This window comes from Oreochromis aureus, linkage group 11 (genome assembly GCF_013358895.1).
Source record: "Oreochromis aureus strain Israel breed Guangdong linkage group 11, ZZ_aureus, whole genome shotgun sequence".
NCBI lineage: Eukaryota > Metazoa > Chordata > Actinopteri > Cichliformes > Cichlidae > Oreochromis > Oreochromis aureus.
Genome location: NC_052952.1, coordinates 6,368,813 through 6,386,943, shown reverse-complemented (window position 1 = coordinate 6,386,943; position 18,131 = coordinate 6,368,813). Strand labels below are relative to the sequence as shown.

At 38.9% G+C, this 18,131-nt stretch overlaps 1 protein-coding gene across 2 annotated transcripts; it reads right to left on the bottom strand.

The window, feature by feature from the left end:
• Positions 1–177: 177 nt before the first annotated feature.
• On the bottom strand, positions 178–16,661 carry si:ch211-261d7.6 (zinc finger protein 569). Of its 2 annotated transcripts, XM_031736887.2 has the most exons (4): positions 16,200–16,661; positions 6,954–7,433; positions 4,291–4,800; positions 178–4,101 (listed from the first exon to the last, which is right to left on the bottom strand). In XM_031736887.2, exons 1-4 carry the CDS (start codon positions 16,306–16,308, stop codon positions 2,855–2,857), a joined length of 2,346 nt encoding a protein of 781 aa, XP_031592747.2. In that variant the 5' UTR covers positions 16,309–16,661; the 3' UTR covers positions 178–2,854. The 2 variants fall into 2 exon arrangements, with proteins under 2 accessions (XP_031592747.2, XP_031592745.2); XM_031736885.2 differs by lacking the exons at positions 178–4,101; positions 4,291–4,800; positions 6,954–7,433 and adding an exon at positions 8,971–14,400 and having other exon boundaries at positions 16,200–16,656.
• Positions 16,662–18,131: the final 1,470 nt, after the last annotated feature.

The following is an 18,131-nucleotide window of genomic DNA, read 5'->3' as shown; positions in this document are numbered from 1 at the left end:
ACTTTGTAGTATAACCTTCATAAACTCACACTGTGACTGCACACTCATGTCATGTGCACACATGCAAACATAATCACAAAAACTGTCATTTTAATGTGAAGCGTCTGTTGTATATAAACCTAATTCCCCAAAAGTTGGGATACTGCGTAAAAGATTAATAAAAACAGACTACAATGATTTGCAAAAGTCATGAGCCCATACTTTATTGACAATACAACACAGAAAACATAGAAAATGGTTAAATTGAGAAAATGTACTATTTTAAGAAAAATATAAGCTAATTTTGTATTTGATGGTAACAACACGTGTGTGTGGCATTCCTTCTCCTTATAACAACAATCTGTAAATGTTTGGGAACTGAGGAAAGCATCTGCTGGACTGTTTTCAACTTATACTTGCTATGCATCACTTTTATTTATCTCTTTGTTTTCAAATAGCTGTACAACACTTTGTCTGAAAGCGCTTTATAAATAAAGTTATTATTATTATTAGTAGTAGTAGTAGTATTATCATTTTGTGAGAGGAATGTTGTCCCATTCTTGTCTGATGTAGGATTCTAACTGCTCAACAGTTCTGAGTCTTCTTTGTTGTATTTTCATTTGATGATGCATCAAATGTTTTCAGCTGGTGAAAGGTTTGGACTGCAGGCAGGTCGGTTCAACATCTGGACTCTTCTGCTTCAAAGCTGCTGTAAGAAATGCAGTCTGAAATATGAAAGGACTTCCTTGGAAAAAAAAAAGGCTGCCTGGATGGGACCATGTGTTGATCTAAAACCTGTATATACCTTACAGCACTGATGTCTTCCAGATGTGAAAGCTGCCAGTTCCATAGGTGCTAAACCACCTCCATACCATCAGAGATGCAGGATTTTTAACTAACCACAGAACAGTTTTTGCTTCATTCCATTTTAAATGAGTTTTGACCCAGAGATGACAGCAGTGTTTCTGGATCATGTTCACATACGGCTTCTTCACAAACCTGCACATGCAGTAATTTCAGGGACAGAATTATGTCGGGACTCGAAGATCCCAGGCATGCGATACAGATTTTCGCCTTATCCCTTGCCCACAGAGATTTCTCCAGATTCTCTGAATCTTTTGATGATATTATGAAAACAATACATTCAAAATCTTGATAATTTTAAGTTGAGGGAAATTATTCTGAAATTGTAGTTTTTGTTTTTTGCAGATATGCAAAACTCTGCCTCTCTAAGATGTCCTTTTTATACTCAGACTGTTCCCAATTAACCTAATGAGCTGCAAAAATGTTCCTCCTGCTGTTTCTTTTTAGTACCACTTACCTTTAAAGCCTTTATTGCCACCATGCAAACTTTTCTGAGACGTGCCATCAAATTTATAATGATTAAACATTTTTCTTCAAACTCTACATTTTCTACATTTAAACATTTCGTGTTCTCTGAAAAAAACACGGGTTTGTGTACTTTCCAATTGATTGCATTTTTTGTTTTGTTTTTTACATTTACTCATCATTACAAATTTTTTGGATTGGGCTTTGTATGTACTGTGTTATAGATGTCTCTTGTATTTATGTGCGGCCCTCGATTTTAATATAGCTTCCAGACTTAGAAACAGGAAGTACATCAAGCTGATGAAGTTGTGAACTTCTTTGCTTAATTTATAATTCGTGAAATCTCATAAAAGTCTCTTGAATGCAATTAGCTCTCATTGTATTAAAAAATGAACCACTGAACATTATGAACTGTTACATTTTTCAAACTAGTGACTGTTACTGGCAAACTATCTATCAACTATCTATCTTAGCACTCATTAATACACCTACTCTAAAATCAGTGAAGTCGTTTATCATTTTTCCTTTATTGGCTGCCATTTTATACGCTATTAAACTGATCAGAAATCATTTAATTTGACAATATCTGGATGGAATTTCTGATTAGGCAACCACATGCCCATTTTCAGCAACTAGTAGCAAAAAAATCAACGTTTTTGAAGTTGTAAAGCTAATTAATCACTAGAAGAAAAAAACATCTCCACTTAGTACATCAGCAAAAGGACATGTCGATTTGGTTAGCTGTGTGTCTGGGTTTAATTATACATTTAAAATGTCAAAACACCTCTGGATACTGGAATAAGGTGAGATTGAGGGAGAAGGAATATTGTCCATTTACTTGATACAGGTCGGATGGACAGAAACGCTGGAATTCAATAAATATCCCAGCATTGAGTGAGAGTGTTCAAGAGTTCTGTTTTTATGTGGGAAACCGACAGAAAACTGAAGATTTCCTACAACAGTGAGTAATCCACATTTCACAGGTCAGCCTTTCACAAACTCTGGAGAGAGGAGAGAATGAAATGACAGGCTCTGGGGCACAACTGAGCAAGAAGACATGAACATCAGTATGTCTAATTTCAGAGATGGATGTCTCGTACGTCCTCAGCTGGCACATTCATAAAATCCTGTCTGTGTCAGCATCTGCAGTGAAAAGATTCTCCAGGATTTTGGGTTTTTTTTAAGGAAAACATTAAAGGAACACAGAGTGAACAGCTGTACTCAAGTTTTCCTTTTTTCTTTTTGACCTGTTTAATTCAAGAATGTTTCTCAGTCTCTTGGTTGGATTTTATGTATTGAAAATATGCCTTAAAATGTTTAATCTCATAGCACATTGAGGCTATACCTCAAATAGGCCTCCTTGGTGTAGATATTTGTTGTTAGTGTACTGCAATGCATGATTTTTTAAAAATAAAACTCATCAGGAATAAGTGTAAAAAAATGTTTTTAAAAAAAGGGCGAAAGTTTAGTTGTAGCAGCTGTATGATGTCCTTAAAAAAGATCTGAACAGAAGCAGGGGTGAGAAATCAAATGCTTCAGTGACACCTCATCCCTCTGTGTTATCCCACAGTATAGGCAACTCCCCAGTTGCATGTTTTATATAATGTGAGTGCAGCTTTGCCACATCATCAAAGCCCATATCACAGTCAAAGCACTCCCATTCCCAGTACTTATGGTCGCTGTGCACGTTTATTTCCTGTGACTTGGTATCGTCCGGCTCGTTTCTTCTTTGTGACTGTACGTCTCCTGATTTGGACTCGTCAGACAGATCAGCCAAGCTAGCTTGTTTCAAAATCTTAAAGTGAAACACCGGTTCTCCACAGTCTGACTCGTCAGATCTGTCACGATCCTCAATCTTCTCACATGGGCTTTGTAGCCCTGTTTTCTGTGTGCTTTCCTCCTCGTCTGGTGGTTCTTTTAAGTCTGCATTCATTTCTGGCTCTTCTTCAACACAAGGGAGAAGAGCACTCCTTTTAATCAAACCTCCCAGGTTCACAGAGTTGGTACGATGCTGTTTTTGATGTGAAATTACCTTTCCGGGATTGGAGAAGCTCTGCTTAGCTCCACCATGGTTGCTGAAGTGACCGGTGGGTTGTGCAGACGTGCGGATGCTCCCGTGCCTGCGATAGTGATTTTGCAGGTGTTTGTCTAGTGACGCCTCATCTCTAAAGCCGTGCGCGCAGCTCAAACACCAAAATGGATTCTGTTTATGTAGCTCAGCGTGAGCCAACCACAGCCACACAGAAGCAAAGTCCTTGTTACAAGTATCACATCTGTGAGGGGCTGATTTTAATGAAATGCATGCTCTGTGAACTCTCAGGTGGGAGATTAGCCGTGTTCGTCTGATGAACAGCATCCCACAATCTGGACACTCGTACTGGCGCAAAATTGACTCGTTTGGAGGTTTCACTGATGCAGAGGACTCGTTTTCGTGCAGCTGTTGGTGTTTTTTGAAAGAAACCAGGTATGCGTAAATCTTTCCACAGATCGAGCAAACATAATCTTTTCTAGGCGCATTCTTCACTGAGGCGGTGGAAACTCCAAAACTTTGAATCGGGTCTGAGGTCCCTGTTTGGGCTGAATTGCTCTCATCACACTCAGCTCTATTGCCAATCATGCTTTCATCTCCATTTTCTCCAGCATCTTCTCTCTCTGGCACTGGTTCTGCTACCATGCGGTCTTCAATCTCCCCTTCCTCCTCTTCCAGAGCGTGCTGGTGCAGGTGAGTCTCGTAGTTTTCCCACTGTGTGAACTTCAGCCCACAGTCTTTACATTCAACTCTGTGCTCCTCATCTACAAAGGAAAAAAAGACAAAAGTTACTAAGTACAGTAAATCTTGGTACTGATTAAATGTTTAGTGTAAATGGTGAAGATGTAGTATCATGGTGACATGCTGTTAAGCAGGGTTGCAGTAAACCAACCTGTTTCAGCTCTAACACTAATAATAATTAAAAAAAAGGGGGTTCGCATGTTGTGACTCACTCTCATCCACCTCTCCTCTGGTTTGCGATCGTACATCTTCTGATTCAGACCCATCAGATAGTTTGGAAACCTTTGAGTGACACACAGGCTCCGTACAATCAGACTCCACAGAGCTGTCATGCTCTGCAGTCCTTGCATCCTCGCCTGGACCTTCACCGTCACTTCTCTCCACATTGTCTTCTTTTCTCGGCTGCTCTTGCATGTTTGCATTCGTTTTATCTCCTTTAGAGGACCTCTTCCTGTGGAGGCGCTGGTGTTTTTGGAATGAAACCCGATATTTATAATTCTTTCCACAGGTCACACAGGTGTAACCCCGTCTAAGTGTATTTTTCACATTTTCATTTCTGCTTTCTCCATCGTCTGCTCTCTCAGAGACTGTTTCTGCTGTCCTGTCCTCTTCCATCGGAGCTTCCTCGTCTTCCACGGCGTGCTGGTGGAGGTGAGTCTCGTAGAGCTCCTGCTGTGCAAACTTCAGCCCACAGTCCTTACATTCAACACTGAGTTCTTTATCTGCAAAGAGCGTCAGGAGAAATTTAAGTGCAAAAATTATTGACATGGATTAAATGTTTAGTGTAAGTTATGAAGATGTAGAATAAACCTGTTAGGATGTTATAAATTCTTTTAGACAAGTGATCATTCTGTATTTCATCATCTGAAAGTTTGTCTCAAATCAGGAGGACAGCTCATTACTCACAAAGTTACCATCTAATGTAAAGCAACCAACTGATCACAGTCTGTGGAAAACTTGCACAATTTTTAACATTACTCTTAAATTTTTAGCAGTTTAAAAACAAGAACAAAAAAACAAAAAAGCACAGGTTGGACTCCACTTAAGTATTTCAGGAGAAGAAAATAGAAAAACACACAAAAAACACCTATCATTTTTGAGGATCTATTTTAATATCCCACTATCTAGTAAAGTCATCTGAGCTCTTTACATGTTTAAATATCTGATACCATAGCTCTATAAATATAAACTCTCAGGAAGGAGTGTAGCTCAAATTAACATTCAGTAATAGATGCTTGAAGTACTTAAAATTGTTGGATGTCCAGCCTCTGACAGCAGATCTGGAATCCCGTAGAAACCAGATTTTAATTTACAGCTTCTGACACACAAAAGTTCCTGTTAAATTTAAGATCATGTTTTCTCTCATTTTCCCATTTTATAAGAATTTAAACTGAGTCATCCAGCAAGTAGATTTTTCTGCACAGAAAGAACAGATGTGTGCTGAATGCCGTTACAGAACAAAAACACAAGTTCATTATTCCACCTCTGGACACAGATATGCATTAAAGGAGAATGACATCAAAATCCTGAGAATTACATATTTTGTGACTGGAAACACATTTGAATAACATTTGTTTTATTAACACTGAAGACAAACAATTGAGGTAAGTGAATGTGTTGCATTCACTTAGTTTGATTATGTATTAAGTTCTTGCAAAAGAAATAAATGTTGCGGTGGAGTAGTTATGGTTTCTGTTTAGTTTAATAGCTGAATGATTCGGCACCACTGGTGAGATGATTCTTGATTAAGAATTCTATCTTAGCAATAATTTAATATAAAATGTGAAAATGCAATTTGGGAAAGTGCCTCAAAAGTTACAGTGCTTAACAAATTTATTAGATCACTTGTCATAAAAACAAGAAAACCCCAAAACTTTAGAGATTAGGAAAATAAACTGGGTCTGCATTTTTACACCCAAATTTCAGCTGCACACTAGACTTCTTTAAAAACTCATAAATGAATCATTCAAACACTAAAAAGAACTCATCTGTTCACAAATACAAGTAAATGACCGTAATTTGGCATCTTAATCTAATAATAACATACTTTATGATATTTTTTCCCAGCTCTTTCGTAAAGCAGTCAATTTAAAAATACATGGAGTAGAGCAATAATTATATTTCGGCATTAAAAATATCATTTTGATTAAAGATCTTGCACATTACAGAAACATAAAACATGATTTGCTAATTACCAAAACTGTTATTTTAGGGCAGCTGTGGCATCAACCTTACACTGGGTTGTGGTCTAATGAATTTGGTAAGCATGCTATCTCACCTTGTAAATAAAAAGCACCACGTGAAATTTAGACTCTTAATCTTAAATCCAGCAAATCTTAGAAATATTAGAATGTATTACAGACTCTGGCTGCCGTATGTAAGCATGGAAAAAATAATTTATACTGAGGAAAATCAGAGCGATCATCATGACAAATTTTGGATATAATATTAAAAGGAACTTGTTCATTTAGATTTAGTACAATAGTGTCATAGCTGGATGAAAAAGTGTGTGTGTTCTTTCACCAGAATTGGACTCTTTTAAAGAATATTTTGAGCCTTTTGTATGAAAAATTGTACATACAATCTCAGTTCCCTGCCTGTAAAACTACAGCACTTCAGATCTGTCAATAACACAAATATTTTAGGGACTTCAAGCAAATTTCTTTCAAAGAAAACTAAGGCCAGTAGAGACCTGGAATTTTGCTTATTTCCTATTAATAAGTATAACTTTCCTCTTTGAATTTTTTTCAGCCAAATTTCAGATGGTCAGCTAGCAGACATGTGAAGAACTGGCATGTCATCTCCTAACATCGCAATCCAAGCACTCTTATTACCACTTGTCTCTGTGTGTGCATGTTCGCATGTTGTGACTCACTCTCATCCACCTCTCCTCTGGTTTGCGATCGTACATCTTCTGATTCAGACCCATCAGATAGTTTGGAAACCTTTGAGTGACACACAGGCTCTGTACAATCAGACTCCACAGAGCTGTCATGCTCTGCAGTCCTTGCATCCTCGCCTGGGCCTTCACCGTCACTTCTCTCCACATGGTCTTCTTTTCTCGGCTGCTCTTGCATGTTTGCATTCGTTTTATCTCCTTTAGAGGACCTCTTCCTGTGGAGGCGCTGGTGTTTTTGGAATGAAACCCGGTATTTATAATTCTGTCTAAGTGTATTTTTCACATCTTCATTTCTTTCTCCATCGTCTGCTCTCTCAGAGACTGTTTCTGCTGTCCTGTCCTCTTCCATCGGAGTTTCCTCGTCTTCCACGGCGTGCTGGTGGAGGTGAGTCTCGTAGAGCTCCTGCTGTGCAAACTTCAGCCCACAGTCCTTACATTCAACACTGAGTTCTTTATCTGCAAAGAGCGACAGGAGAAATGTTTAATTACTCTGTAGATTATTATGGCAGCCTGTGTGTTACATGTCTGAGCAATATTTTATTTTGACAGTCTGAGATAAATTATTCTATGATTCATCAGACATTAAAAAGTGATCACATGTCAGCATGTGCAAAAAAAACCCTCAAATAAAATTAAATAGGAAATGTAAAAAAAATGCCTAAAATTAAGCATAAAAATACTGATTTCAAGGCACTGACAGTAAAGACATCTTTTAGCCCCTCCTGATTACACTGATGTATACAAATATTTTCTGTTTGCCACTGAGATTTTTTTTTACACTGATTTTAGATAAGAAATCTGATTTAAGCCTGCACATTAGGTTTTTGAGAGTCACGTTGCCATTTCAGTATTTATGAATATCAATATACTGACACTATATCTGGGATTTAAACTATTTGCCACCAAAATTGTTTTTTGTGTTTTTTGTTTTTTTTAACAAAGACAACACCGGAGTTGCATTTAAGCATATTTCTATCAATTTAGCTAAAAATAAAAACAAGCATGCTCAGGGTGCTCAGAAATGTTTGAGTCTGGATTTCACTGCACAGTCATTTCTCTTTGCAAGAACCAACAGTGGTCACCCATCATGCTCTGATTCAATTTTCCCTGATATCGGTTTTTCATCACTTTCATATCTTGATGAAATCTTTAGCGGCACTCATCGCTGACATCACACAGATCTGGTGGAGAAAATGAGAGAATGTAGAAAGTGCATCTTCAGTGACATTCTGGCACTCGTTATCTGATATGCTTTCAGCATGTTTATCCACAAGCTCAGCACTATTAACAGCTATGTGACTGCCAAGAAACAACCTGCTCGATTGCTGCTAATTCAGCTGGTTTAAGTTTCCTTTTGAACTCATCGTGAAGAATCAGTTCATGTTCATCAGGACCAAGAAAATCACCTTTAATTTTGGCTTCAGTTTTCTGGAGAGTGCACTGTCTTAAACACTGAAATGCATCTCCATTTCTGTCCAGTCCTGTTATCCAGTGAATCAGTGGAACATCATCATAACAACAAAAAAATGTGAAACTAGAAGAAAACAGCTCTCATATTTGGAGTCAGTAAGTGAAATTTGTGGAAGTACAGGTGAAAGAATCCCAGTAACAAAATGTTTGTTGATCAGTGCTACAGCAGGCAATATGACCCATCCAGCACACACTGCAAACACATCTTTAAATTGGAGGAAGCTGGACCTATATCACTGCAGAGCCTTAACTAATATGATCAACAACACATGCTTTTACTTATTTGTACATTGTTTTAGTAGCAAACTTTTAGTTTGCTACTTTATTGACACATCAAGGTTCTCTATTTATTACATGCTAGATACGAAACGTAGTAATCCAAAAGCAATTTATGCCACCCACATATTGGCATATTCGTAAGATAAGTAATCTGGAAATGAGTGGGAAATGGGAAACAACAATATTAACAACCCAGACATGACTACAACATGCAGACTGACTGAATTAATCACACAACCATTAATTATGGCAAAAACAAGTTAGTTTATTTTCAACTTCTTTGACTTCTTCTAGGAAAAAAACCCAAATAAATATAACAAAGTAGCCTTTGCCTACTTAGAACTATACTACAAGAACATAAATGCTACTTTAAGTAATGAATATTTTATCACACAATAGAAATAACACTATAAAGATTCAACAGAGGAGCTTATAAATCAGTTAACGCGTAATGCATTGTACAAAGCATCCAATGGCCTGAACGTAGTATAGTTTATAATAATGGAAGTGACCAAGTGATGTTAGACAGGAATTTTGTTTTTCCTACCAGGTTATGTAAAGAGTACGGATTGCTGAATTTCAGGTCTCTTTATCTTTCTGTAAAATATGCAAAACGTCATTCATCCTTCAACAAAACATCAGTTCTTAACAAAAACAGCAGCAAAATTAGCACATACGTGTGGTGCAACATTGTTTAGCATGTCTTTCTACACTTTGCAAGTAGTGTGTCAACAGCACTTTTCATTTCTCTGGGCAATTTACATGCGTAAATTTATCCAAAAATGAAAGAGAGTGGTCCCCAAAGAAATTAATCAAGTTCAATTTACATTCACGACAGGTCAATTTAAAACAGCAAAAAAATCTATGAGATCTATGACATCAGTGCCCCCCCAGAAAAAAAAAAAAAAACAAAAACAAAAACAACACTGTATATTTTCACATTTGTACCTCCACCAGCCAGATCATTAAAGCCACCTCTTGCACAGTGCAGCTCTTTCTGGTCCCGTCTGGTTGCTTGGTCTTAAACACCGTTTTGATTTGTGGTGCAGGTCAAAATAGGACTAATATCAACTTAATAACGTAATAGAGTGATCTTTGTTACTGATTTTAACTGCCAGTGGTTTTAATGCTATGGCTGCTCAGCATAAACTAGTCCAGTGTTACATGTTTAAGTACAACGAATCTCAAATACTATACAAACAAATTAGGAACTATTTAGCCAAAGTAAAAGGTGCAAAAAAGAAATTTTCTAACAAACATTTTTGGAAGTTTCAAAAAAAGCCAACATCTATGTACAGAGTCATTATTTCAGTTCTTTTCAGGTTTCTTTGCTTTAATTCACTCTGTGGGTGTGTTCAATATAATGCTGGTGCAAATCCGTTTCTTGACAAAAAGTAGTTCCACATTCAAGGCAGGTAAGGCCATTGGAATCTCCTGCAGAGACAGCAGCAGGAGCGTCGCTTTGTCTTTTGTAATCGCTGATACATTCCTGGTGATGCTCGATGAGGTCTTGGATTTCACGGAAGGTCCTGGGGCAAACGGAGCAATGGTATGAGTCACTGCTGCTGCACTGCTCCGTTTTGTGTTTCTGTAATGCAGTCGGTGAAAGAAAGGCTTTGCCACAGTGTTGGCACTTATGGCTACTTTGTGACTGGCCCGCTGAGTTGAGCGTAGGTCGAATCACTTTAGAAGATGGGAAAAACTTTCCTCTGTTGTCAGCAGCAGGGGAGTTGGGTTTTAGAGGCTTTGAGGTCATAGCAGCACTGAGTCTATAGCGTACCTCATTCGGCAGACGGCAGCGGACTTCGTCGTGCCAAGCAAGATGCTGATGTAGCTGATTCTCAGTCCAAAAGCCTTGGCAGCACAGAGCGCAGGAGTAAGGCCGACTCTGTGCCTTTGCCTTATGGGTCTCTAATTGTTCCTCTGTTTGGAAAGCTTTCCCACACTTATCACACTTGAAGAAGCATTTGGCTGTGTTCTCCAATACACAGCTGACTTGTGGAGGAACCTCAGCTGCAGCTTTAGGAGTTTGATTATCCAGTTTCGACTCCTGCTTCACATCCAGGTAAACTCTCTTAAAGTTGGGGGCGCCTTCAGAAATGCCCCACTCCCTGGAGTCCTGACACAATTTCACAGGAGAATCCAATGTGATTTTCATCCCCTCTCTGTCAACGGTGCTACTTTTTAACATCACACTGGTGTGTTCTACTGCTGATGAATCTTCTGTTTTCCTCATCTCACTACTTGAGGCAACAGGTTCTTTTTTTATACTCAAAGCAGCTTTGCGTTTGCCTTTTGTGCTCTTTGCGTGGGCCTGCCATTTGTGAGCACGCAGTCCTCTTGCTTTAGTAAAGGTCATTGAGCAGAGGGGACACTGGTGAGGTTTTGGCTTCAGTGCCAGTAATATGGCTTCACTCTCACTGCAATTTCTTTTGACTTGTTCTGGAGCCTGGTCAAACGCCTCGTTTCCCTGATGAGCTACAGTCTCTAAAGTTTTACTGTTCTTGGCTAGAAGTGAATCTTGCACAAATGCCTTGCCTGGTTCGCTGCTGCTCAAATCTGGCTCTGGTACAGCTTTGCTTTGACACGGTGGATTAAACATCTGGTGGCGCTGCAGAACGCGGTGGTTAAAAAACTGTTTGCCACAGTTTTTGCACTGAAAAGTTCCATCTACAGTTTTGTGGTTAAGAGATTTCAAATCATCATCTTTTAGCAGGGGCCGCGAAGATTTCTTTTCTTTGTGCCATCGTTTGTGGGAGCCCAGGGCTGAGTTAGACATGAACCGCCTCCCACACTCAGAGCAGTGAAACAGTCCTTTACCCTGCTCTTCTTGTTTAGGTTTTTTTAACATTGTAGAAATGGCCAGTTTGGATTTTGGTAAAGACCTGTAGCCCTCAGCATGAATTCTTTTGTGAAAATTTAAAGCCCCAACCACTGAAAAGCTTCTGTCACATTTTTTGCATTTGTATTTCATATTGGATGCAGGTGGGTTTGCCAGTTCTCCTTCACCTGTGTCATTTTCCATCTCTGGTTCCATGCCATCCATTTCACTCTTTAGTGGTGTATGTACCTTTGACTGGTCAGAGCTTTCACGTGTGCTAGCATCCATGCTGCCTTCGCACAATCTTAGAGCATCATCGTTTTCTGTATTTGCAACAACCTGATTGTCTCTTTTAATGCACAGTTTCTGATGAGCCCTTAAAGACACCTTGCTGTTGAAATGTGCAAGGCACGTAGTGCACTGTAGATCCTCCAGTGTGACTCTGGACCACGATGATGATGGAGAATGCCCACTCATAACCATGGCTTTTCATATGAAACTGCAGTGCTTTGGCCCGTGAAAACAACTTCCCGCAGTCAGGACAGCTGTAGGTGTTCTTTTTCAGCTGTTCAACTTGATGCTGAAAAGACTTGATGGGTGGTGGGAGCAACTGGTCATTATGCACCACCTGGTGTCTAAGGAGGCTGGAAAAAAGGCGGAATGACCTGTTGCAGAGTTCGCATTTGTGATTTCCATTTTCATGCTTTCGCATGTGCAATGTCATGATGCCTCTGTGCCGAAATTTTCTGCCACACACCGGACATGCAACCTTCATGCTAGAGCGTTGGTGTCCGTTAACAGAGGATCCCGGGACACCTTTTCTCAGCCTCAAATCTGCACACTCTGTCGGATTTTGCTTGTGGTGTGAGAAAGCCCCTAAAGACCAAAAACCCTTTCCACACTGCTCACAATGATAGATCTTTGGGCCCAGTAGGGTTTTCTTTGGATTGTATTCTTTCTTACTGACTGAAATATTTTCCTTTTTTTGTGCAGAGCAGGTTTTCATATGGTTAAACAGGCTAGCTGCATGCAAATAAGACATTGTGCAATCTGGGCACTGGAACTGTTTTCTTTTGGGATGATGCAACTGATGAGAGACCAAGGCAGACAAACGAGAGAAAACTTTGCCACATTCACTGCATGTCAGATTGTTCTTCTCGAATCCCTCCTCCTCCTGAAATGCATCGCTGCTTGGCTTCTGACCACCGTGGGTCTGTATGTGATGGCAGTGTGCCTCAAAGCTACTTGCTTCATGACCACAAGAGTCACATGCGTAAAGAGGTGGTGACTGACCTTGTGCCTGCTGTCTTCTCTTATGAACGCCATGCCACATTCTGTGAACACGCAGCGATGAAGAACTAGAAAACCAGCGATAACACTCTGGACAATCAAACCTGTCTTCTGCTGATTTATTCTCAGCTTCCCTCGCTATCAGTGCAATCGGCTCGTCAGCCTGCTCAAAGTCAATTTGTACAATTTTCAAGTCCATTTCTGGTTTGGAAACAATATCACCGTCATCTCTTCCCTCCTGATCGGATTCACACACCAGCTCCAGGTCAGGATTCAGATCTTGGGGTGGCTCATCCTCAGATTCACTTGCACTGATAACCTGTACGTTAAAGTCACCGGGTTCATAACTTTCCATGTCTTCATCAATCTCAACTACATACAACTCTTCAGTCATGTTGGTCGGAGGCAAACTGTCCAGCTGCACTTTTCCTTCTGTAGACGTTTCCAAGTCAATCTCTGCTCTTCCGCTTTCTGCCATTTGGTCTTGAGGTAGAGAGGAACACATCTGGGCCTCCTTCTCAGTTTCTCTAAAAACATCTGTGTGATGAAGCTGATGAGAATGAAGTGCTGAAGACCTGGAGAACTTTAGCCCGCAATCTTTACATTCAAATGCCTTCTTCTGTAGCTGGCACAGCTGATGGTGAAATGACTTTGCTGGGGTCTCGTCACTGTGCGCAGTGCGCTGATGCCTGTAGTAGAACGTAAGAGTCATAAACACTTTTCCACATTCCTCACATGGGAACCTTTTTGCAGAATTATCAGCATGATTGGCATGCCATCGCTGATGGTTAAAGAGAGCAATATGGCCACTGAAACCCTTTTTACACTCGCTGCAGTAAAACTCGTTGCAGTTCTTCTTTGGCTTTTGTTTCATTTCTTCAGGAGAACACTGACTGTTGCGGCTAAATCTCTGATGAGTCTTAAGTCGCATCAGGGCAGAAAAAGCTTTCCCACATGAGCATGTAAATACCTTTTCAGAATAATCCTCTGTTTGACTTTCACCTGTCTTTGTTTCTGCTAATGACTCCCCAGCTGGAATTGCATCTCCTGAACTCCTGTTTCTGGGCTTAATCAACTTTTCCTCATGACAACGACGATGGGCATCAAGAGCTGAAGCACGAGAATAATTTCTCCCACAAGACTCGCACTGAAAGGACTTCTTTTTCAAATGCTGAAGGTCATGAAAAACTGATTTGGAGGGTTGTCTGTGTGAGCGCTGATGGTTGAGAAAGTGTCCAATCACACCATAAGATTTCCCACAGTCCTGACATTCATAAGTGTGTTGCTTTGCTAAGCCAGCATTAATCCGGATACCAGTCTCCTTTTGAGAGATCTGATCGTGGTTCTTCTCCATATGCAAGTGGTATTCACTCAGGTCAATAAATGAGGTTGAACATAAAGAACAAAAGTGAATCGCTTCATTGTCCTTTTCTGCATCATGTAGCTCATCCATGTGCTTGTCCAAACACATGCTTTCTTGTGGATGCTCACGCAGATGCTTCAAGAAGGCTGCCTCCTCTCTGAAGCCTTCTCCACAATGCTGACAGCAGAAAACCCCACTCCCTAGAAATAGAAAAGGGGAAAAGAGGAGGTCAAAGCCACTCCTGTTTTCAGAGAAGAAAAAAGAAAGGAAATTTTAAAAAAAAACAAAACAAAAAACAGAGGTGCAAAAATGTCTTTATTTTAAATATAACTTGAGCTTACAGTATAATCACACAACTGCACAATTTCCATATAAAACAAAGAAATGATAGGAGAAAAATAACACTTACCATTAAAAAACAAAACACAAAAAAACGTGTCAGTACTGAGGTGCAAATACACTACTTAGGACTAAAATACCTTGAAGATGAATTATTTTGTTATTTTATACTGTTGCTGTACAGTTGCATTTCTTTTTAAATAGACAAATGTTACCGAAGGTCCGCAAAGCACCTGCACACTGTGGACAACCATGTTTAGATAAAATCTAATTTAATGGCATACATCAACTCCCATTTAAACGTTTAGAGAATTAATAAGTAAAGGCTGTGTTTTTCAACAAAACTCAATCCAAACAGATTAATTTTTAACCAATATTTCTGAAATTAAGAGCAGTGACCCACAACTGTTACTCTGAAAAGTGCAGTGCTTTTTATGTGTTAAAAACATGTCCCCATTGAAGCTTTTACAAAGGAATAGTGATGATCTGCCTGCTGACCTGCTGAAACTTTAGTCTGATGTCTCAACAGCAAGAAGTCGAGGCGCAAAAGCAGTGAAGACATTCTGCTTCCACCTACATATACACGTAAAAGCATACTAAATGCTTTGAATGGAAACAGCCAAGAGAAACTGTATGATTATTATTGTTTGCTGTATAAATAAATATTTCCTATTGATCTCAAAAAAAACAAGCAATGCTTTAGTTGTTACACAACCACGCTCAGGAAAACAAAACTTCCTTCCGTTGATTGCTAAAGTTTGTATACTGATAAAACAATAATCAGAAAAGTCTAATTTAAAACTAGTTCTAAATCTAAAATCCGTTTACTTTTAGACTTAGACTTTTTATTGTCATTGTGCAGTTTCTTGCACAGAGAAATTGGGTAGCTGGATCACAAAGGTGGTCTTCTATAGTCTTCTTTTATCTTCTATGAAGATTAATATACTGTAATTAATCGCAAATTATTTTTGGTGATATGAAGTTTCAGTTTTACAGTTTAAAAGTCATAATTTTGTAGTCTATTATGAGGGGGAAGACTTAAGTTGTGAATTGGTATTAAAATATAAACAAGACTTTAAGAACATTTTGCGGTCATCAATGTAAAAACAACAATGCGCACACAAATCTGATATTAAGGATAAAGCATGCATAGCTGGTGCCAGATTGTTAATGCAAATGAAATGAATACCAAGGGAAAGATTATTATGGAAAAAAAACAACCTGGAGATACCGCAGATTGAGCACTTCTCTTATTATGGCCTGCCCAAACATTAATATTGTTCAGTAGGATTACAGAAAAAGCATGTTTCCAGCAATACATAGATTTGCCTCTGGCAACGCACTGATTCAATGTCGTAAGACTGGATTATTAAAACAGTCACATAATTTTCGATCCATATGGCTGAGTATTAACTTTGACCAGGGCTGGCGCTGTTTGTTCAATATGCCCCACTGAAAATGCTGGGAAGCCTTTAACTCGAACTGGTAACTTTATACTTGTTATTGGTGTTAAAAGAGCACTTTATAAATCTGCCTTCAAATCAAATATTTGCATTTTCCTATTAATGGAGTGCATGGAGCCCATGCACAGGAACGCACTGATGCTGTGTTAACGGTGGAGCGTAAATGTTTAAGTCACGGCCTGTTGATGGATGCTTACTGTCAGCGGTTTCTTCAGTCGATGGACCGGCGTTCTCTTCAAGTGTCCCTTCGTGGTGTTTGTTTTCAGCTCCGTCCTCTACGCTGGTCGAGGAAGCAGATCCCTCCATCTTGGCGTGGCTGCTTGGTGGCGCTAGTGCTTGTTAGCTTAACAGCGCCGCCGTTGTTTTGTTTTTTTTAATACAAATTATTTTTTTTACCACTAAGTCAACTCCACGGGAGTGAAAACAGTGTGTAATATAAGTCTAGTTCGCTAAAATATAACGGAGAAGTATCATTAACCGTTTTAATAATGCGGTTGGTGTACATATAAAGGCGAGCTGTAGTCAGAACACCTGCGCAGTGCGCCTATCCTTCCCCTCAGCGGAAGTGTCTTCTTCTTCTCTTTTTTTTTTGCTTCAACACGAAGTTGTCAGCCTGCAGCGACGCCAGTGGTGGTGGTGGTACATTACTCCTGAAAAACAAACGCCCTCAAACTGTTCCACTTGTTGCAGAACAGGAGGAGCTCTTCTCCACTAAAACTAAAGTTACATATATAGTGCAGTTGATTGGAACTAGTTAGCTATTTTAAAAGACAGCTTAAAGAATAAAATGCATTTACTTATACTAATTGATCAACAGTACACAGTATTAAAGTTTAATTTGGTGACCTGTGAAATTTAAGGATCATGTATCAAATACATTTTTGATATATTGATTTTTTTTTTAAAAGCCAGTCCATTCCTTTTTAGTTCTTTTTTGCACACATTAAAATCTGAGCAAATGTTTGAAAATGAATATCTCAAAGACTATTATGGATAAAAGCCTGAAATTCGTTCTAGTCTTTTTTTCCCCCCTTTAATCTTAGTCAGAGTAAATGGATATCACAAGTGGTTTTCCTCTTCAACATTATTTTCTGATAGCTTTTTTCCTTTATTTGATAGGAGAGTATTGGACAGGAAAACTGGAAACACACCAAAGGACCTTGGGTTGGAATTAAACCCAAACAGCTGCATTTAACCATAGGGAATATGGTTGTCTGCACAAACAGGTAAGCTAAAGTGGCTTAGTTGTTTGTACCATACAACTGAATCAGCATCAGTAATTTGGGACAGATAATATTCATGTCTGAATACTGGGTAGTTAAAATGTGAAAAAAGAAGCAGTCCTGTAAAGTCCCATATTTGAGTACACACTAATACAAAAAAACCCCTGTCACACTGTAAAAGACTAGTGACAGTTTGTGAAGTTTTTTCAATTTATTTCACAACAATGCAAAAATAAATAATCTATATTTTTAACACATTCCTATGTCACTAAAAAGAGGAAAATACTATTTTCATTCAACTTTTATGCTGCATTGAGCAAATATTACAAGTTGCACCAAATAAACAAGCATGGTTAAGTTTCCAAATGTTACTCTAGTTTTCTTTGGGAGAGTAATTTTGTTAAATATTTTTCATTTTTGACACCCACACTGCCCTTCAGGAGCCTCCAAACACCAGGGAAATTTTCAGGCTTTTAATTGTTAATGGTTTTTGAGATATAATTATGTTCAAAAATTGCAATTTAAATGTAAAAACACAAACAAACTTGAAAGTGGGCAGATTGAACTTCTAAAAAAAAAATCTAGAAAAGTATTTGGGATATGAAGCTCAGATTTCATTACACTATCAAACTTCAAACTTGGACGCTAACCCCCCCCCGCCCTAAAATCACACCACTAAACAAGAGTATGTGAATGGCTGATAAGAAACTGAAAGTATTTCTTTAATTTTCATACTAATTATTTCATCTCAGCGTGCTCTTATTCACTGGTTTATTTACAGCATTTAATCTGGCACTTCTATACTGACTGGTGGATCTAAAGCTTAGGGTAGCATGGTGGTGTGGTGGTTTGAAGGTTGCCCTACAGCAAGAAGGTACTGAGTTTAACTCCACCACTTGGCCAATT